The sequence below is a fragment of the Sciurus carolinensis genome, chromosome 12 (genome assembly GCF_902686445.1).
Source record: "Sciurus carolinensis chromosome 12, mSciCar1.2, whole genome shotgun sequence".
Classification (NCBI taxonomy): Eukaryota; Metazoa; Chordata; class Mammalia; order Rodentia; family Sciuridae; genus Sciurus; species Sciurus carolinensis.
This window is the reverse complement of record NC_062224.1, coordinates 18,396,808-18,419,308: the sequence shown is the minus strand read 5'-3', so window position 1 is coordinate 18,419,308 and position 22,501 is coordinate 18,396,808. Positions and strand designations below refer to the sequence as shown.

General features: G+C 39.4%; 1 protein-coding gene across 5 annotated transcripts in view; it reads right to left on the bottom strand.

Annotated features, from left to right (window-relative positions):
* Positions 1-22,501, bottom strand: part of Dhtkd1 (dehydrogenase E1 and transketolase domain containing 1) — a 63,356-nt gene that overhangs the window by 19,247 nt on the left and 21,608 nt on the right. For 4 of the 5 annotated variants that reach the window (XM_047521563.1, XM_047521566.1, XM_047521565.1 and 1 more), the window contains 8 exons: positions 18,802-18,957; positions 16,181-16,392; positions 15,094-15,288; positions 13,210-13,479; positions 9,337-9,508; positions 8,024-8,222; positions 5,967-6,279; positions 2,314-2,398 (listed from right to left, as the gene is read on the bottom strand). In XM_047521563.1, coding sequence (XP_047377519.1) covers positions 2,314-2,398; positions 5,967-6,279; positions 8,024-8,222; positions 9,337-9,508; positions 13,210-13,479; positions 15,094-15,288; positions 16,181-16,392; positions 18,802-18,835 — 1,480 coding nt within the window. In that variant the 5' untranslated portion in view covers positions 18,836-18,957. Of the gene's footprint in view, positions 1-2,313; positions 2,399-5,966; positions 6,280-8,023; positions 8,223-9,336; positions 9,509-13,209; positions 13,480-15,093; positions 15,289-16,147; positions 16,393-18,801; positions 18,958-22,501 lie in introns of those variants that run through there. The other variant, XM_047521567.1, reaches the window with a different exon arrangement.

Genomic DNA, 22,501 nt, shown 5'->3' with positions numbered 1-22,501 from the left:
GTAATTCTCCTGCCTCAGTCTCCTGAATAGCTGGGATTACAGGAACATGCCACATGCCTGGCTCTCTGGATTCTTTTACACAGCTCATCCTGAGATTTTTTTCCTCAGGATAATAGATTCTCCTTATTAAGACATTACAGGTACTCTTCCAAGATGGCGGACTAGAGGGAGGCTGCGTTCCTTGTCGCTCCGTAACTCCGGTTTCAAGCAGAGGATATCTGTTTCTTGGTGAGGCAGTTTTTGCTGCTTATTGATTCCCCGGTGTTTACCCCATTTGTCTGCTGTGATGACCTGCAGTCTGCCAGCATATCGGCGCCTTTTTTGAGTGCAGATTGCTCAATGTCAGGCGCCTATCATCCACCATTTGCCTGCCTCTGGCCGGTCCATCACCTGCCTTACACCTATCCATCACCCAATGCACGAGGTTCACCTCCCGATCATCTGACAACAGTCAGCAAACTGATCGCCAAACGCCAGTAGAGCACCAGCTGCCTGCTGTTGCCTGGAAGTTCACTGTTACAGTACCTGCAGGTTTGATTACACGTGGCTGCCGCCATTTTGAGACAACAGCCAGGCCCTGTAGGACCCCTGGCTGAACTGACTGAGCCCCGTCTCCAGGATCCCTCAGCCCGACCGATCACTCCCTGCCTCTGGGGCCCTCACATCGACTGACTGCTCCCTGCTGCCAGGACCCCCAGACCAACTGACTGTGCCCTATCACCAGGACCCCAGACCGACTAATTGCACCTGGCCTCCAGGATCCCGCAACCACACCAAACACACCCGACCTCCAGGACCCTGCCTGACCAACCGCATCCCGCCTCCAGGACCTCCAGCTGACCACGTCCACACCCTGAGCTACAGCTCCCCATTTGCCAACACATTTCAAAGCCAGAGTGGCCATCTTGGATAATCCTGGATGCCCTAGCTCCGATCTTTAGGTGGGGCAAATCCCACCCTGAGATGCCTGCTGGAGGCTTGAAGCTCATTGTCAGGAACCTCTCATGCATCAGGCTACTGAGCACTGGGAGGTTTCATTAGTATATGACTGTTATACTATAGATTTTCTTTTTTCTCCTTATAGAAAAAATTTAAGTTTTTATTTCTTTTCTTTTCTTGCTCTCTTTTCCTTTTGTTAACCTGTTCCCTCAGAATCTCTTTCTCCCTTTTTTGCATGCTAACATCCAATTTCTTTTGATTATACTCTCACCTTTTCTATTATCTAGAACTTCTGTATAATCTTTTCTTATCCCATTAACAGCCACATTCTACATCCCTCTGCTTCCTCTTTGTCCTCCATTAGAAAATGCAGACCTTACTGCAAATCTGTTTGTTTTATTGAAGACATTCCAGTTCTATAGTTAAAAGTCAGGGTAAAGTTGTAGAAGGATGAAGACTTGCCCTGTAATTTTTTTACTAGTACATTTTAATTATACAGGAAAATGGGTCTTACTGTGGCATATTTGTACATGCAAATAACACACTTTGATCCTATTCACCCCAGATTATCTCTCCTCACACACCTCTTCCCTCATCCTCTTCCTCTTCCCTAATAGTCTCCCTGTTACTTTAATAATCACTTTTCCCCCTAGATTCCACATGATACCATGTTTTCTTTACCCATTCATCTGTTGATGGGCACCTAGGCTGATTCTATTACTTAGCTATTGTGAATTATACCATGATAAACATGAGTGTGCAGGTATCTCTTTAGTGTGCTTACTTGAATTTCATTGGGTATATACACAGGAGTGGTATAACTGGATCATGTGGTAGTTTTGATTTTAGTTTTATGAGGAACCTCCATACTGATTTCCATGGTGGCAGACTTACATCCCACCAATAGTATATCAGCGTTCCTTTCCCCCTGCATCTTCATCAGCATTTAATTTATTTTGTATTCTTGAAGATAACCATTCTAACTGGGGTGAGATGGAATCTCAGTGTAGTTTTGACTTGCATTTCCCTGCTGGCTGGAGATGTTGAACATTTTTTCATATAATTTATGGTTATTAGAACTTCTTTTAAGAAGTGTTCCTCTATATTTTTTAGAGAAAAATATTTTCTCAATACATCTAGAATTGATTCCTGTATTTCTCAGTATACTGCTGTATTATCTATGCTCCGAAGAAGGTTGTCAACATGACTTATACTATGATTAAGTAATATTATCCAGTAGCATGTTTTAGAACCTTTCTAGTTCATAAAAATGATAGTAGATAGTTGTAATTCAGAAAATCACAGAAGCCGCATGTAACAAATGTCATTTAGAGTATTCCCCACAAGCTATGAAGTTAGACAGAAATGTCTTACCTTGAGCAAGTAAGGAACCCAAGGCAAGGGTTTCTGCTGTGGCCCAGTCTAAATTTGTTCCATTCATCACTTTCTCCATTCTGGACTGTAAAATTGAGGAGGAAGACAAAAGAAATGTTTAAGAGTCCATATCCTTTTTCAAGAGATCCAAGATGGTGGACCAGAGGGAGGTTACATTCCTTGTCCTCCATAACTCAGGTTTCAATCAAAGGATATCTGTTTCTCGATTGCTCACTGAGTGGCACCAATCATTCATGATTTGCCTGCCTCTTGCCTGCCCATTACCTGCCTTTCACCTAACCATCACCCACTGCCCGAGGTCGACCTGCTGATCATTTGGCAGTAGCCAGAAGAATAACCGCAGACTGCCAGTGGATTGCCAGATGCCTGCTGTTGCCTGGAAGTCCACTGTCACAGTACCTGCAGGTTTGGTTACACGTGGCTGTCGCTACTTTGAGACAACAACCAGGACCTGTAGGACCCTCAGCCAGACTGATGGAGCCCCGTCTCCAAGATCCCCAGATCAACTGACCGTGCCCCACCTCTAGGACACCTCAACCAGAATGACCACACCCCTCCTCCAGGACCCCTGCCTGACCAACTGCACCCCACTTCCAGGACCCCCAGGAAGCCAGAGCAGTCATCTTGGATTATCCTGGAAGCAGAAACTGCCATCTTTAGGTGAGGCAAATCCCATCCTGAGATGCCTGCTGGAGACTGGAAGCTCATTGTCAGGTACCTCTCATACATCAGGCTACTGAAGATTGGGAGGTTTGAATACTATATGACTGATATAGTGTAGTTTTTTTTTTTTCTCCTTTGTGAAAAAATTTAAGTTTTTATTTCTTTACCTTTCTCACTCTATTTTCCTTTTGTTTACCTGTTTCCTCAGAGTCTCTTTCTCCCTTTTTGCAAGCTAACAACCAACTTCTTTTGATTACACTTTCACTTTTTCTACCATCTAGAACTTCTGTATTCTCTTTTCTTAACCCATTAACAGCTACATCCTACACCCCTCCCCATCCTCTTTGTCCTCCATTAGAAACTGCAGACCTTATTGCAAATCTATTTGTTATACTGTAGATAATAATTGAATTCATTCTGTTTATTATGACAATATTGCTAATGTCTTCATAGGGGCTATTTGGTTTAGGGCTGCATATTATCTGTACTTGGCACTGCTAATATTGATCTCCCCCTTAAAGAAAAGGTTTTGGAAACCTACAGAGTCACTATTAGCCTACAGGGGGGAACCTGCAATATCCCAGATCTGCACTGCTAGAGGGGAAGATACATGAACAACATGAAAAAACAAGGGAAGAAAATGATCCAAACAAACCTAGATTCCATATTAATAGAATCCAGTGACAGCATGGTAGAAGAAATGTCAGAAAAGGAGTTAAGATTATACATAATTAAAGTGATTCGTGAAGCAAAGGATGAGATAAGAGAGCAAAGGCAGGCAATGAATGATCACACCAATAAGCAGTTGAAAGAGCAACTGCAGGAAGTGAAAGATCATTTCAACAAAGAGATAGAGATTCTCAAAAAAAAAAAAAAAAATGGAAATCCTTGAAATGAAGGAAACAATAAACCAAATAAAAAGCTCAATGGAAAACATCGCCAACAGACTAGATCACTTGGAAGAGAGAACCTGAGACAATGAAGACAAAATACTTAATCTTGAAAATAAAGTTAACCAAACAGAGAATATGGTAAGAAATCATGAATGGAACCTCCAAGAAAGATGGAACATCATGAAAACACCAAATTTAAGAATTATCAGGATTGAGGAAGGCACAGAGATATAAACCAAAGGAATGAACAACCTATTCAATGAAATAATATCAGAAAATGTCTCAAATCTGCAGAATGAAATGAAAAATCAAATACAAGACGCTTACAGAACACCAAATGCACAAAATTACAACAGATTCACACCAAGGCACGTTATAATGAAAATGCCTAACATATAAAATAAAGATAGGATCTTAAAGGCTGCAAGAGAAAAGTGTCAGATTACATATAGGGGGAAACCATTACGGATATCAGCAAGTTTCTCAGTCCAGAGCCCAAAAGATAGAAGGGCCTGGAACAACATATTTCAAGCTCTGAAAGAACATGGCTGTCAACCAAGAATTCTATACCCAGCAAAACTAACCTTCAGATTGGAAGACAAAATAAAATCCCTCCATCATTCTTTTTCACATTGAATTCAAAAAATTTGATGCAAAAAAGATCAGTATAAAAAATACGTTAAGCCAGGTGTGGTTGCACCTGCCTGTAATCCTAGTAACTTGGGAGGCTGAGGCAGAAGGATCACAAGTTCAAGACCAGTCTCAGCAACTTAGTGAGACTCTGTCTCAAAATAAAAAAAATTAAAATGGCTGGGGATGTAACTCCGTGGTGGAGGACCTTTGTGTTCAGTCCCCAGTACACCCCACCCCGCTACACACATACATGCCAACACACACAACAGAGTGCAGAAGGACCTATTCCTAATAATAATTATAAACAACTGTTTTTAGATTTTTAATTTTTCTTTTCTTTTTTTTTTTTTTTTTTGCAGTGCTGGTGACAGGACCCAATTCCTTGCACATGCTAGGCAAGTACTCTACCACTGACTACACCTCCAGCTACAGTTTTACACAGGAAAAACAAACATACACGTGGGATTAGTAGTTAGATCTGTGGGGGCATGAGGAGATGAAATCAGGGAGTGGTACATGGGAAACTTTACTTGTACAGTACTGTTTCTTTTCTTTTCCTTCTCTCTTTTAGTACCAGGGATTGAACCCAGGAGTGTTTAACCACTGAACCACAACCCCAGTCCTTTTTATTTCTTATTCTGAGATAGGGTCTCACTAAGTGTTTAGGGCCTCATTAATTGCTGAGGCTGGCTTTGAGCTTGCGATTCTCCTGCCTCAGCCTCCAGAGTCATTGGGATTACAGGTGTGTGCCACCGCACTTAGAGTAATATCTTATTCCTTAAGTGGGGTGGTGACACATAGTATGCTGGAATATTTCTATAACTATAATAAAAACTCAAGAGCAAAGTTAGTATTTTGAGATAATTGAGGGCAGAGCCCCTTCATATAAGCTTAAAGATGAAGAAATTTTACTCTCTTTTTCCCTGGTTTTAACAATGAAAGTCCCATGTTCCAGAAAACTTGTGAATCCCAGGCACACCAGGATGGTTTGTCATCCTATAGTTAGCATAAGATGATAAATAAAATATCAGCATTTTAAAAAATCTAAATGGTTATCTACAGGGTATATGTGCTAATTTTTGTTTATTTTATTTATTTATTTATTAAAAAAATTAAAGTTCCTTCTGTTCATTGGTTGGAAAAACTCAACTAGATATTTCTGTATTTCTCTACATTTTATAATAAGCATGTATTCTGTGCACATATAATGTATTAAACATGCACACATAAATAAATACATAAATAAATAAATAAACGGGGGAGACAAAATCTGAGTTAATTGGCTCTCAGTACCAAAACAACACTGGGATCAGTTCCTAGAACTTAATAACACACAATAAGTATTTGTCAAATGAATTATCCAACTGAAAAGACCAGTACAACATCAACTCCTTTGCCAAGCAAAAATAAAACGGAAGAATGAGCTATTTCAAGGGTCCCCACCTGAACATACATCTTTAGAAGGTGGCCATGCATCTGCAGTTCCTTTGGCACCTCCACAGACTTCACGCCAATAAACTGCAGGAGGTCAAGGGGCACGCCTGTGTTCCAGGTGGTGATACAAGCTTCTGGCTGAACCAGGCCCTGCCACTGGGCCTGCAGATTAGTGGCAGGCGGGCTGTAGTGGGCCACGTTGGCTAAATGCTCATTTAACTTGGCATAGTATGAGGCTTTTATTTCAGAGAGCTCTTCCTGGGTCATGAGTCCACTGGCAATGAGGTGCTCTGCATACGTGTCTGGGATGCTCTTTCGGGCTCTGTCCAAGAGAGAAGGGGGAGAAAGTCAATCCGATTCATAAAAATCTAAGACAGATGCAATCACTGTCAAAGGTATTGTAGGATGTTATTACCATCAAAAGGCACTTAGGAAATGTTTTAGAACTAGATAGAAGTGGTCACACAACATTGGAATATACTAAATGCCACTGAACTGTTCACTTTAAAATACTGTGGACAATTTCATTACAATTTTTATCTCAATAAGTTACCAAAACAAAAGAATTACATAAAACTTCAATTTATTAATTAAAGGCACTCCTGAGTAACGACCTCTTCTAAGCAAAGAAGAAAAAACAAATTTACCTTTGTAAGCTATTCCTGCATTCAGATTGAAATAAGTAGTGGTGCTTTTTCCTACAAATTGGTAAATTCTGGACAGTTATTTATAAGACTGACCCATCTAACTATTCCTTCAGCACTCCCTTTATTTTAAAAAGTACTGAATCCAAAGTTGCCAACATCAGTTTCAGACTGCATTAATAATCCTTTAACTATAATAATTGGCACCTGGTTGATTAATTACAATAACATCACAACAAAAATAATGCTATTCTATGTTCATATAATCCTTTAAGCTATATACTCTGTTTACATGTATTGTCACATTTAATCCTGAGAAAAGTGAGAGGGAGGCAGGACAGGTGTTTTACATGGAGCCTGCGGCACATGGCTGAGCTAACCCAGAGCCCAGCTTTGTTCCTCTGGGAACAGAACTCTTCTGCTACTTATGTCCAGAAAGGCCTGTCAAATGTTACCAAATTTGCTCCTCTGCTTTAATTTATACTTATAAGGAAACAATAAATAAAGCTTTTAGATATTTAACCTTTCTATTTTACATGCTAATTAGTCTTTGAAATCTGGTGTGTGTATTATAGTCACAGCACATCTGCCTCAGAACTGGCCATACTTCAAGTCCTCAGTAGTCATTTAATGGTTAGTGGTTTCTGTACTGGACAGCACAATTCTAAGCCTTCTTTACAACCCCTTGTGGGCTGGGCATGATGGCACACACCTGTAATCCCAGCTAAACAGGAGGCTAAGGCAGAAGGATTCCAAGTTTGAGGCCACCTTAGGCAATTAGTCTGAAAATAAAAAAATTAAGTGGGTTGGGGTTATAGCTCAGTAGTAGAGCACTTACTTGCCTTGCATATGGGAGGTTCTGGGTTCAATCCGAAGTATCACAAAAGCAAAAAATGCTTTTATTACTTCCTAGTGGTATACAAAGCAGGTTCACGTCTATGGTTGCATGAGTGGTTGCATGAGTAGATCATGGCAGTCCTTTTCCTAATCCTTCCAACGCCACCCTCAGCTCAGGCACTAAGAAGCTCAGGCAAGGCTTTGCCTAAGTCATCTTCCCATCTGCTAAGTGAGTCATTAAGCTCTTAATTCTCTATTCAGTGAATAAATATGTGGATTTTAAGAGGATGGGAAACTCTCCTGAGACCCACAGGTGACCATCCCAGTTTTCCCAGGACTGCTGCAGTTCAGCATTGCAAGTCCCATGTCATAAGCAAACCAAGGAAGGTGGTCACCCTGTCTGAGAGTATCTATTAAATATTACAGGGTTGGGGGTGTAACTCAGTGGTAAAGCACTTGCTAGCATGCTCAAGACCCTGGGTTTGATCCCCAGTCCTGCAAAATACTAACAATAACAATAACCACCACAACAACACAAGCACTGTAAGGTCTGGGGATATATTAAACAAAGGTTTATAATTGTACCTGATGATTTTGTACATGACTGGGTTGGTGAAGAAAGGCTCATCCAGCTCATTGTGGCCCCACTGCCTGTAGCACAACAAATCAATAATCACATCCTTGCGGAACTGGCGCTGATATTCAAAAGCCAGTCGTGAGGCCCGGACCACTTCCTCTGGCCTGTCTCCATTGACATGGATGATGGCACAGCCCACGAGCTTTCCTGAAGAAGGGAAGACCAAGACGAGGCAGGTCAGTTAACCTGGAATGACATTATTACCCTGCCTCCCTGGCCCCTGAGTAACTGCCTGCATGGGAAGATATCTAGGTCCTCAGAGGTAGCTAGGTTTTGTTGTTAAGAACTCAAGTTTTTGGGACGGGGGTTGTAAGTCAGTGGTAGTGCGCTTGACTAGCATGCATGAGGTACCAGATTCAATCCTCAGCACCACATAAAAATAAATAAATAAAATAAAAGGTTTTGTGTTCATCAATAACTAATATATATATTATGTCTTTACATATATATATATATATATATATATATATATATATGTCTTTACATATATAAAACAATCGAAGCTTTTGAGTTTAACTGACAAGTCTCAGCTTTGTGGCTTACTGTGTGACCTTGGTAAGGTCATGAATCTCAGTCTACTCCTACCTTTTACCATCATTTTCAATATTATATGCATTAGTGTATGTCAAGTGTTAAGCACTTTCCAGTACCTGGTACATAATAGTTAACATTTGCTATTGTTATTCTGTTATATTTCTTCCTGGGAAAAAATGCTCATTAAAGGATGTATCCTAGAAAAAGACTGATTTTCTCCAAAGACAAGTTCCAGAATGGATCCTCACTATCTCTATCAGACTCTTCACAAAGAACTCACATAGACAACCTCAGAAGAAATCCAGTCCAGGTCCTGGGTATAAACCATCTAACAGGTATTGTAACTCAGTGAAATAGGAATGGGTAATGAGAGCTCTGCTTCTCTCTTAAGACAGCTCATTTCCAGAAGTTAACACAAGTCTTTGTCTTACTTCCTTAAATTTAAAGATCACACTCAGGGCTTGGTAAGTAGTTGTGTGGTGGAGGGCTTGCCTAGCATGCACAAGGTTCTTGGTTCCAGCCTCAGCACCACAAAACAAAATAATAAATTAAATCAAAGATTACAACTAGGCTTCAGAGGAAATGTTAACTTGGCAATATTTGGTGACTACTGTCCATATCTGATTCAAAATTTAAAACTGTGAGACTCATTGTTCTGAATGAACTATAAGTTTTTCTAGAAACTCTTTGTCTGACCCAGCCATAACAGTTCTCCTGCGTTACATACCAATATCACTACAGTATAACGAAGACCTTCCTCTTTCCGCCGGAGTGGTGTAACCCAGCTGGTTATTGACAATCAAATGGATACTCCCACCAATTCTGAAATGTGGGAGATTAGAGAGTGTAAACGTTTCAAGAACAATCCCTTGACCACAGAAAGAAGCATCGCCATGAACCTAAAACGTGGGGCAGGGCGTGGAGAGAAAAACAAACACAAGGGATTAAGAAATTGAGGTTTTCAGATCAGAATAAACCATTAAAACACTAACAGGTGTACAAATAACCACTCTCTCACTACTCCCCTGCCCTCCTAAAAATATGCAGGTTATAGGATTTTCTAGAATGGCTAGGCTGACCTCAAAAACAACTTTCAAAGATGCTCCACAGTCCTTTTCCTCTTGAAGCTGCCAACAGTACCCAGTCCTTCTACCCTGTGTCACCACCTATACTCATCACTTCAGCAAACCTTCTAGAACATACATACAGTAGCACCACTGGAGGAAGGGCTGTTGCAGATGCAAAGAGAAAATCAGTTTCAGGAACTCTTAATGCAAAGAGCCTGCAAGTCAAGAGGAATAGTGCCAGCTTTGAACCCATCCTCTCTCCAATCACCTTGCCCACTGAAGCAAGGCTGCATGAAGCTCACATCACTAATCCTGAGCATCACCATGTATATGAGAGTGAAGTGGTGGCATGTCTGTAATGCCAGTGGCTCAGGAGGGCTGAGGTAAGAGGATCACAAGTTCAAAGCCAGACTCAGCAAAAGTGAGGCGCTAAGCAACTCAGTGAGACCCTGTCTCCAAATAAAATACAAAAAACAGGCTGGGGATGTGGCTTAGTGGTAGAGTGCCCCTGAGTTCAATCCCTGGTACCCTTCCCAAAAAAAAGAGAGAAAGGAGGTTTTGTTTTGGGGGGAGGAGGAGAGGTTGTTTTTTACACTAAAGCAAATAATAAAGTAATAGTAGATTTTAAAAGAAAATATAAGCTCTAAGAACTTTCTTTTTCTTTCTTTCTTTTTTTTTTTTTTTTGTGTGTGTGTATGTGTGCGCGTACGCGCTTGGGATTGAGTCTAGGGTAGCTTTACCACTGAGCTACATCCCTAGCCCTTTTTATTTCTGATTTTGAGAGAGAATCTCACTTAGGTCCTTGCTAAATTGCTGAGGTTGGCCTTGAATTTGCAATTCTCCTGCTCCAGTCTCCCAAGTCACTCCCAAGTAGCCTGGCTCTGAGGACTTCTTGCTAAAAGGTGATTATCATAAACAGTCCAAATCCTGAACTAAATAAAATGATTCTCTATGCGCTAACATAATGTAACCATTGAATCTGAGTAACTAAAGCAAACATGCAAAGCTAGAAGGTGCAAAGGTAGGATTTGAACTGAGGAGTTCTTGATTCCAACATTCATGTCTTTTCTTCACTATGGTACATTATAAAGTCCAATAGCTGAGTAGGGTGTGGTGGTGCACACTTATAATCCCAGATACTCAGGAGGCTGAGGTAGGAGGATTGCCAAGTTTGAGGCCAGCCTCATCAACTTAGATTCTGTCTCAAAATAAAATAAAAAGGTCTGGGGTTGTAGCTCAGAAGTATAACATCCTTGGGTTTAATCCTCAAGGAAGAAAAAAATCTTTTTTACATAAATAAAGTCCAATACTCAGTATACACAGGTCAAGAGTTTTGATATCTGAGTACTCCTCCTCACCCTTAGGCCTCCTTGCTATGACATCTTGTGGGACAATGTTGTAGAAAAGATCAGTACAGCAAGGAAGAGAGATGTTTGCCTCTTATGCGCCTTTTCAGAAATGTTCAGCATTACTCAGGTAATCTAATAAGAGACAGCATCTATTGACAACTTGCACCATTTTATCATAATCCTAGGATTTATGTTTTCCTTTTGGTGCTGGCGAGGATTGAACCCATGGCCTCAAACATGGTGAGTAATCGCTGATACACATCCTCAGCCCTTTTTATTTTGAGACAGGGTTTCACTAAGTAAGATGTCCAGGCTGGTCCTGAACTTTTGATCCTCCTGCCTCAGTCTCCCAGGTCACTGTGTTTACAGGCATGCATCATGGTGCCTGGCACTCTTTGGATTCTTTATGCAAATGCATATATATATCATTTGCTGATTTTATTTTCCTTTGTAAACCTAAAGATATCACTGTGCTGTGCTGATAAAGTTTTGGAGGAGCAAGTGTCTTTAGACATAAAATCTGGGTGAGTGGAATGCTTGTCAGCTAAATGCAAGTGGTAGGGATGGGCAGTGGGTGGGGAGTCATCCTGAAACACACAGATCACAACTGAGAATTCATTTCCATCAGTTTCAACTCAAAGATAAAACAGAAGACAGAAAAAAGTAGCACTAGAAATCTCACCCACCATTGTTTTATAGGGTCCAAATTTAGAAGTCCCATATAAATCAGAAGTGTGTACATGAGCAAGGAAAGACATGAGGACACAACATGGAAAAAAAATTGGGGAAGACAAAGCAGACAAAGGAAGGCAGTTAGTATTGTATCTTTTTTTTCTTTTTGCACTACTAGGGATTAAACCCACAGGCCCTGTACCACCGAACCACTGAGTCGCACCCGCAGCCCTTTCATTTATTTACTTATTCATTTATTTTAAAAAATTTGAGTCATGTTCTTGCTCAGTTGCTGAGGCTGGCCTGGAACTTGGCTATATTCCTGCCTCAGGCTCCTGAGCTGTTGGGATTAGAGGTGTAAGCCATCGTGCCTGGCAAGGTCACATCATTTAAAAGAAATGGTCATTTTCACCCCTTACTTCAGAAGTCAACCTTAAGATCTGCTCAATATACTAGGTAAATGCATACAACTAGAGGAGTCTAGAGATCATGAATTAAGTCAAGTGAAAGGTAAAGAGAATATATGGCTAATGATTAGAAGATTTCTACTTAGAAATACTATATCATAATCAAATCTAATTCTGTCGACCCCCAATTTATTTGCAACAAGTTTTGGGCCCATGAAAAATTAACATGAATAGGATAACGTAGCTGTTTGTATACAGAGGAGAATGCTCTATGTTATATATGTATCTACTTCTGTGGAGTTTGAAGACTCCATCACTGATATTCAGGGTTAATTATCTCCCAGTAGTTAAAGGTTCATATTTAATTGAATGCTCATAGAAGAAAACAAGACCCACATCCCAGATCTCTGAATGATACTTATTGGCTACCAAAAATTTGGGGAGTGAATATGTGAAGAAACAGCCACAATAATAATTTTTGTTTGCCTTAAAGCCAAAGGCATTTATTTTATCTATCTAGGTGTTAGGGATCAAACTCAGGGCCTTACACATGCTAGGCAAGTGCTCTATCTCTGAGCTATACCCTCAGCCCTAAAGTTTAAAAAAAAAAATTTTTGTAGTTGTAGATGGACAGATTGCCTTTATTTTATTAGTTTATTTTTATGTGGTGCTGAGGATCAAACCCAGTACCTCACACATGCTAGGCAAGTGCACTGCCACTGAGCTACAGTCCCAGCCCAGCCTAAAGGTTTTAAAACAAACTAGCAAACAAAGTAAATCCACTGTCTTATAGGCCTGTTCCATATATAGTTATATGTAATTTCTCAGAGGGCCACACTTTCAGAGAAGTGGTGACATAGGTCTTTTTAGGAGGAGGAGCTCTTGTCATATCATGACAAGTGGAAGCCCCAGGCTAAAGTCAGATGCCCTGAGACTAGATTTCATATCTGCTATACATTTTTAAAACTCCAGAATTTTCTTTACCTAAAATGTCATCTCAATTTCATATTGAATGTCTGTAATCTCCTGTAAGACCTACCAACCCAGACATTCCTTTTCCCTGGTTTTCCCAACTTTTGACCTCACTTCCTAAAGATTCAGGTACCTGTAAACAAATGACTTTGTCACCGGGCTGAGCAGAACCATCTGGAGAGTAGTCCCCATCTTGTCGAGACTGCTGCCTGCCACGGGTTTTCCCAACAGCCACTGGGTTAACAGCTTCAAGGTGTGAGGGGTTAGGCAGCATCGTCACATGGAGGGGACGGTGGGCACCAAAGTCCAGGTCCACAGAGGAGGTCAGGTGAGACAGCACATCTCCAGTGGCTGAGAAATTTTCTGGAAATTCACTCAAACCTTGCATTTTACGGAACATCAGCTATTATGAATAAACATAAAAGAAAAATGTCTTTTATCACAATGTACACTGGGGAAAGTTGGTTAGCTTAAATAATACAATAAAAATGTTATGTAAATGCTTTTCTAGTTATTATAAATATGTATTATTTAAAGATGTTATGTAAATGCTTTTCTAGTTATTATAAATATGTATTATTTAAAGATAGGCACAGAACTATTTGGAGAGCTTCAGAATCAAATAAAGTGCCAACATCTTAAGAGGGGATGAAATCACAGCAAACCAAAAACACTGACTTGGGTGGTTGCTTGCGCTCTCTCTCTCTCTCTCTCTCTCTCTCTCTCTCTCTCTCTCTCTTGTTTGCAAAGGGTTTGGGATTGAACCCAGGGCCTGGTGCATGCTAGACAAGTGCTCTAGCACCAAGCTACACCCCCAGCCATTGTGTGGTCTCTTTAAATAATATGTTGTTAGCTTCAGTGTTATGAGCCAGGCTATAAGAGCAATGACCAAACAGAATCCATTTTATCCTGAGACTCCCTGTCATGTAAGAAATGCTTCTCCCATGAGAAAACCCCACCTCTGTTACCCTGATCCTGCTTAGCACATCTTGCTTAGAAACGCAAATTGTTTCTGTTCTTCTTATACAATGTAAAATTGTTCTTTTTGGTTTCCATTTTTCTTGGACAATGTGTCCTATCAGAGAATGAGTGTCTAGACATTGGTAACCATTCTTTAACTTGTACTCAACTAGGGTCGTTTTGACCCCCTTCCTGTTCTGCTTTGATTTTAGATCTCAAGATGTTTGTTTGTAATTTTGAATCACAGCAACAGTCACTTATGATTAATGTACTGACATGCTTTACTTATGGTATAAAAGGTGTCCACTAACCCTTGGAGGGGGCCGGGAAATGTAGACTTGCAGTCTGCTCTCATCCCACCAGGTGGGGGCCTACAGGCTAGTGAATAAAGATGGTTCCATCTTCTGCTTTAAGATCGACTCAGTGATTTATTGAAATCTCACCATAACATTAGTACAACCTATTAATTATAAATTCCACCAATACATGGATCTGTGACCTCTGATAAGCTAAAATGGTATAAAATCGCATAGGTCTTTGTGTTTATTTGAATAATTGGCACTAAATGAGAAAAGCGCACTCAAAGAACAGAATTAAGCTCTACTTAAATTACCCTGGAGGAAACAAACTGACATAACTTCCCAGAAAGAAGAAAAGAATTCATACACAGAAAATCAACTCAAATACCACTTCTGCCTGTCAACATTTTTTTTTCCAGTACTTGGGATTGAACCCAGGAGTGATTAAGCACTGACCCACATCTCCAGCGCTTTTTTTATATTTTATTTAGATACAGGATCTCGCTAAGTTGCTGAGGCTGGCTTTGAACCTGCGATCCTCCTGCCTCAGCCTCCAGAGCTACTGGGATTACAGGCATGTGCCACCATGCCTGGCTTCTATCTGCCTGTCAACATTAACTTCCATCCATTCACTAAGCTAGCTCCTGGTCCAACTGCTCATATAAATAGCTGGCTTTCTACGGGAAATTCCTGACATTATTTTTAGTCTGTTACAATCCATTGTACAGTGTTGGTGAGAAACAAAGAAAGGAACTTACCTCTGGAGGTAACTGCAGAAGGCCTGTCAATAAATTCAGCCTCCCTCTATGGGGCATCCCAATAATGACATCGGTTATCCCACTGAAGGCTGACATTTTCAGCAACTCATGGAAAAAGCCCATCATGCTTTCGGCCCCTTCCCCTCCATATCGTTTCACTGTGGCAAACTTGGTGGCCAAAAAGTGGTCAAATTCCTACAGAACATCACATCAGACATATTAGAAAAATGGCCACTGCTCAGATGAAAGGCAGGGAAGTTTACATGTGCTGCAAAACAACCCCACATTCTCCCAGTGGCTGCAGCAACACCCCTTTAATACATATCTTAGGGAGACCTAACAATCCAGGACTGCTCTGCCAAGGACCCTAGACCCAGTAAGGGCTGCAAGAGAAGAATCCGAGTGGTAGAATTAACATACCCCAAGAAGAATCCTTTAGGTATGTGTATCCCTCCAGACTAGGGGCCAGGCCTTAGATCTCGCTGCATATTTCAGTACATTGGGCTTTAGCAGAAGGCTCCATAGTATTATCTAAACGAGTCACACACTACCCAACTATCTAAACTACTGGCAAGAGACTGCTTGTCATTTGACATGCCTGAGTTCTGTCAAGGTCATAGCAGAAATTTAGTCCCATAAATTTATATGAAGAACTTCTTCCACACACAGTCTTTTGATCACTTCAGGAAACAAAAAGAAAAGCAATTGTACTCCATTTGTGTACAAGGAATCAAAATGCATTTTGCTATCATGTATAACTAAATAGAACAATTTTTAAAATTTAAAAAAATAATAAAAAAAATGAAAAGTATATCTTAAGACTTTTATCATCTTTTATGGTGTAAGCAGACAAATACATAAAAGTACTTTGAAGAAAAGCAACAGCTCAAATGCCTGGTGATCTACTTTTTTTTTCTGCTTAGAATAAAAGTGATGTGTGTTATATTGTCCCTTGTGTTGAACCAAAGGGAGCAAATTATGGGTGTGTTCAGAGTGTTAACGCTTTAAACCCCTCTCTCCAGTAGCTAGCTATCTTGGTAGGAAATGAGCTGACCTTTTCCATTGATATTAGCTGCTTCTTTTATACCTGAGACTCTAGCATTAATTTTGACAGATGTTTTCGCTCCTCTGTGGTAAATGTCTCCTTTTTCAGCTCCTCAAACCGCCTGGTGAACCAGTCTTTCTCCTCCTGGCTCTGAAGTTGGGCGGTTTCAATTGAAATTGGCCCACAATAGATTTGGTTGAGATAGGCTAATACTTCCTCAAGAGAGGCCTCTTCCTTCCCCATGTTCAACAGTCCTATGAAATAGAATCAAAAGGATCATTTCCAAGAAAAAGTCAACCATGCAGTAAATTAGTTCTGGAACATGCTTACTTCAATATCATTATTAATAATTTGAGTCATTATCAAAGCTTATTTTTTACCTTTTTTCCCTTTTCTTTTCTCTCTCTCTCTTTCTCCCCACCCCTTGTGGGGTTATGTAGTTGATTCCAGGACCTCACATATGCTAGGCAAGTGCTCTACCACCAGGCTGCATCCCTATTCCTACTTAGATTTCTCTAAAGGCAAAACTAACAGAGGAAAAAAAAAAAAAACAAAATAAAAACAACAACAACAACAACAACAACAACAACAAAAAAAAAACACCATTCTTCATAAGAATAAAACCATGCTGCTTTATGCCAAATTTTGATTCCACAGTAATTTCAAACTAAAATTTGAAATCTGTGGACTTAAAACATAGCTCAGTGGTAAAGCCCTTGCCTAGCATGTACAAAGCCTGGGGGTTAATCCCCAGAATACTACTACCACTACTACTACTACTAATAATAATAATAATAACAATAAATTTGAAACCTACTTTTCATCTGCTTTATAGCTACAAATCATATGCCCTGTCTTTATCAGAAATATCTAACAAAACATTCATCTTATAATATCTATAAAGCAATATCTGTTACTGAACAATTGGTCTTGATGTGAAGTTAAGCATAGAATAATATTAATAGCAAAGCAACATTTTAAGGTAAAAGGAAACTGATGAGGTGTCCTTGTATGTTCGTCAAAGAAAGGGGAAGTTTGCACATGGCATTAGCTTATCACCACATCAGTTATCAGTTCCTTGCTTAATCCTACAACAATGATTTAATAAACCAGTATTTATTTTATGTTGCTAATGTTTTCTTAGAATAAACTTTAGATCTTTGATATTGATCATTTAACCTATAAAAATTGCTTTGATGTTGCATAACTTCTCTCTGTCTCACTTTTAAAAAAATACTTTTAGTCATAGATGGACATAATGCCTTTATTTTGTTTATTTAGTTTTTTTATGTGGTGCTGGGGATCAAACCCAGCACTTCACATGTGCTAGGCAAGTGCTCTACCACTGAGTTACAACCCCAGCCCTCTGCCTCATTTTTTAGTCCATAAAATGGGGATAATTAAGGTATCTTGTTGTAAAGATGAAATGAGGTGAGAACCCCAAAGTCCATCAAAAGATGAAAGAATACACAAAATGTGGTACAGTCACACAATAGAATGTTCATCAGCCAATCAAAAAATTAAAGTATTGATTTGTGCTACAACATGACGAACCTTGAAACATTAAGTAAAGCAGAAGAAGTCAGACACAAAGGGTCACACGGTTTATGATTTCACTTATATGAAATGTTGATATAAGAGACAAAGTAGATTAATGGTTGCCAGGGATTGGGGAGATGGTAGAATGGAGGGTGACTCTTTAATAGATATGAGGTTTTCTTTTGAGATGATGTAAATGTTCTGGAAATAGATTAATGGTTACACTTACTAACTTTAAATAAATAAAATGTGGGCTGGGGATGTAGCTCAGTGGTAGAGCATTTGTCTGGCATGCATGAGGTTCAGGGTTCCATCCCCAGCACCACAAAAAGATTTTAGAAAATAACATGAGGTAGGACACCAAGATCATGATTGTGCTCCAGATCTCTCCCCGACCTTTGTAAGTCCATGGTTGGGAAAGAAAACAGGGTGAAAGGGTGCTGACTTTAGAATGGAGGCAGACCTTTCCTTTTCTTTATGCAAGTCCTTCTAAATTTTGAAAAATTCTTTCATGCCTACACTCAATTAACCTTCAATCTAAGTAGTCTTACATATACATATTATCCTACCTCTGCCACCTAGCAGCTATAAATTACTTAAATTCCCTGAATCTGTCTCCTCATTTGTGCAATGAAGATAACTACTTTTAAAGGGGTTGTAAAAATGAATTGACATAATATCTACATAAAGTATCTGATATTTAACAAGAGTTTGATGTTTTTGAATATAGAGGAAAGAAACCCTTCAGAAGGCCAGTCTAGGGTATCAAGACTGATCTTTCCAGGGAACTGAAGATGCCTCCTTGTCTCCTCACACAATGGACGCCATAGCTCCAGTGGGTGCACAGGTTCTTCAAGAACAGAGTAAGGTCCTGCAGAGTGGAGCACACCTCAGCTCAGGAGGCTGAGTCAGGAGGATCTCGAGTTCAAAGCCAGCCTCAGCAAAAGTGAGATACTAAGAAACTCAGTGAGACCCTGTCTTTAAATAAAATACAAAATAAGGTTGGGGATGTGGCTCAGTGGTCGAGTGCCCCTGAGTTCAATCCCCCCCAAAAAACAAGAACAGAGCAAAGAGCTGTACTTCTTGTGGGTAACTCTTCTTTCCCTCCAGAGGGATCATCTTACCTGCAGTATTGAAGGGCCCCTGCAGCGTCTGCATCAGGGCTTGGATTTCAGGCACAGTGTCCAGCAGGGCTTGTCCAGTGAAGAGGGGGTTGATTTGGGCAGCTTTATGACCATGCTCACAATATACTGTCACCAACCTGGCAAGGCCATGATCAACTAAATCAGGAGAGAACAAAACAAACTGGTAAGGAGGTACCTACAAACTGCAAAAAAAAAAAGACCTTTCAAAGATGACGTTGAAGTCTTAGACACATTGCTCCTACCCACCACATGTGCCAGCATCTTTCAGGATTAAATACTACCAGAATCCAGATAAACTTGCTTATTTCCCTATTTATCTCATGATAGATAGAGTGTGGGGGGACTTTAACTCTGAGAACACATGTATAAAAACAACTATACACATGCATAACTATTAGAAAGGAACACACAGAATTAAAAATAACTATTACATTGTTGAGATTACAGATAGAGTCCTCTTTTTCTCCTAGTTGTTTGAGATATTTTTACACCTTATTTCTTACATAAAAAAAAAGAGATAGGTCAAATTATAAAATCAATGTTACAGCTCCTTATTTCCCTTTTTTTACTTTTCCTTTCTCTCTCTCTCTCTTTTTTTTTTATACAGGCTTTCACTAAATTGCCCAGTTTGGCCTCAAATTTGTGATCCTCCTGCTTCCACCTCCTGAGTAGCTGGAATTACAGGCCTTCACCACCATGCGTGGCTGTATTTTCTTATTTCTTTAAGATCCCAGGTACATGGTTATTTTATAAAACTGTAGATTAGGAAAGGACATAAATTATTTTGTCACTTACATAATGGGGGAAAAATCCTATCATAAAGCAATAGATGCATGATTGGCCTTTTCCTAAACGGTGATAACTTTTGATGAATCTCACTCTATCTTTAAATTGAGGACAAAGTCATTTTTCTTTCTTTTTCTATGCACAAGTCCTCCTTCATGCCCACACTCAATTAAACTTCAGTCGAAGTATTCTTACATATACAGAACATAAACCCTAAAGATCAACAGATCAATGGAAGGCATACATTGGTTTGAATATTTTAAAATTGATGTTTTTATTTTCAGAACCCAAAGAAAACTGCTACCATCTTTCAAAATTCCAAGTGTCTATCTTATGAACAAGTACTGACATACAATGATTTTAGAACCATGTATGCCCCTGGGTTTGGTTTCTATGTACTGTCAAAGCCTCTTTACTCATCGCAGGTGTAGTGAGGAAAGAACAGGGATGTATTGAATATGTACAGGAGATGCTTGCACCAAGATAGCAGTTCTGTGGACCTATATTATGTTAACATTCCCAGAGTTAGCTCTGAATGACTCCCTTCCTGAGTCTTAGTTGCTCCTCCACGTCCTTCAGTTGCAGAAGATATTCTTGTATTTTTCAAATAAGTCCATCTTTGTTTAAAATAGTCAGAGTTGGTTTGTGCAGTTTGTGAACAAAATGAACTTAACTAATTTAAAAAAATTTAAATTATTAATTAAAAAATTTTTTACCGGACTGGGGAGATAGCTCAGTTGGTAGAGTGCTCGTCACTCAAGCACAAGGCCCTGGGTTTGATCCCCAGCACCAAAAAAAAATAAAAAATAAAAAATAAAAAAATAAAAAAATTTTACCTTGCAAGCACAAGGCCCTGGGTTCAATTCCCAGCACTGAAAAAAAAAAAAAAAAAAAAATCTAACTCTGCATTAAGCAAACATAGTGTTAGGAGACACAGAATATTGTTCTGTTTTCAGGAAGCAAAATACTCGTATTAGCCACCATGAAGCACACTGTCAGGTAATTCAAACTAAAGTTACTACTTAATTTAAAACTCCAGGTAGAAAGACACTGTGGCTGCCTGAAATCCCAGCTACTCAGGATGCCAAGGTGGGAGGATCAGAGTTCCAGGCCACCCTGGATAACTTAGTGAGACCCTCGCTCAAAATAAAAAGTTAAAGAAAGGACTAGGGATAGATCTCAGTGGCAGAGTGCTTGTCTAGCAAGCAAGAGGCCCTGGGTTCAACCCCCAGTGACGCCAAATAAATAAATAAATAAGTCAATGTGGATCTTTTTCATCATCTGGTCATAAACAGCTCCCCCAAAACAATCTAGACCATATCCACAGTTCCATTTTCATGCAAGGGAGAATATGGTAAAGCGAGTGGAAGCTGAATATCCATAAACACTTTAAAGACATCCAAGAATGGTAATTTGGTAACTGGTGTCTCATAGAACTCTATTAAGATGAGATGACTGCCTCCAACTTCACCTCAGGAATTTCATATGTGACCACATTAAAAGTCAAACGACTTTGAACAAGAATACTATATTCTGAAAAGTAAACCTACTCCATTTTATATCACACCTTCCATTCTCACATCAAAAACTATGGCTTTATAAAGTAAATTTATTTCAGCAAATATTTTAATTCCAAAATGAACTTGAACGTTCTTTCAGCTTTTTTTCTAATGCTTTCTTAAATAATCTGTAAGATACATAAGTAAGGGTCATAAATTATTAGTAACTTAGAGTGACCATTTAAGTACTAATTGTGTGGGTGTGTGGTACTGGGGATTAAATCTGGGGTCACTCTAACACTTAGCTACATCCCCAGTCCATTTTTAAAATTTTGAGACAGGGTCTTGTTGTTGCCCAGGCTGGCCTCGAGCTTGTGATCCTCCTTTCTCAGCCTCCCAAGTTGTTTACAGATGGGCAACCCCTACACCTTGCTGAATATGAACTTTTGCTACCCACTTGGCTGGATTTTTTTATACACATTATTTTACTTAATAGTTGCAATAACTCTGAAATAGTTGACCTTATCCTCATAAAGGTAAACAGAGGCCCAAAGAGGCTAAGTGACTTGCAAAAGGTGACACAGGTAATAAAGAAGCTGGAATTTGAACTCCAATGTGTTTGACTTCATTCAAGTGTTTTGTCCATCAAAAAGAAAAAAAAAGTTTAAAAGGGAGGTTCTGATCTTATAATTAAAGGTATGAGAGAAATAGATGTAATTAAGACTTTTTTTAAAAAATATTTTTATTTGTAGATGGACATGATATCTTTATTTTTTAATGTGGTGCTGAGGATTGAACCCAGTGCCTCATGAGTACAAGGCAAGTGATCTACCACTGAGCCACAACCCCAGCCCCTAATTAAGACTTTTTTTAAAGTATGAGAGCTAATATCTTTAGATTTTCTCAGTCTGCATTTGTGTTCTTAAATTTTCCTTATTTTGGAAAATTTAAATTTTCTTCAAACTTTCCCCTGTGACTCCAATAAAGGTTCCTGTTATTTCCAAAATATAACATCCCTACAACCTCACTTCAACTACCAAAGCTCAAAGTTAGTAATCTCTAAATAGTTTGGAATCTGATGGCTCCCATCTCCTGATAGTCTCTAAATTCTGCCATTTTTAAAAATAATGGAGGTCCCAAACCCTCCATGATGAAATCTTTGCCAGTGAATCAACACTCCTAAACCCACCTCTAATATAAATTGAATTTTTGATAAATAAATTCAAAGTTTAATGCACAAGACCCTGGGTTCAATTCTCACCACCAAAATTTTAAAGGTAGATAAGTAGTTCAAGTTTACCTAGAAACTGAGGTTTTTAAAGGCTAAAGTACGAGCTGTTACCAATAGCCAGCTTTAAAGAATGTTCGTCATGAGTCAAATTTTAACTACTGAA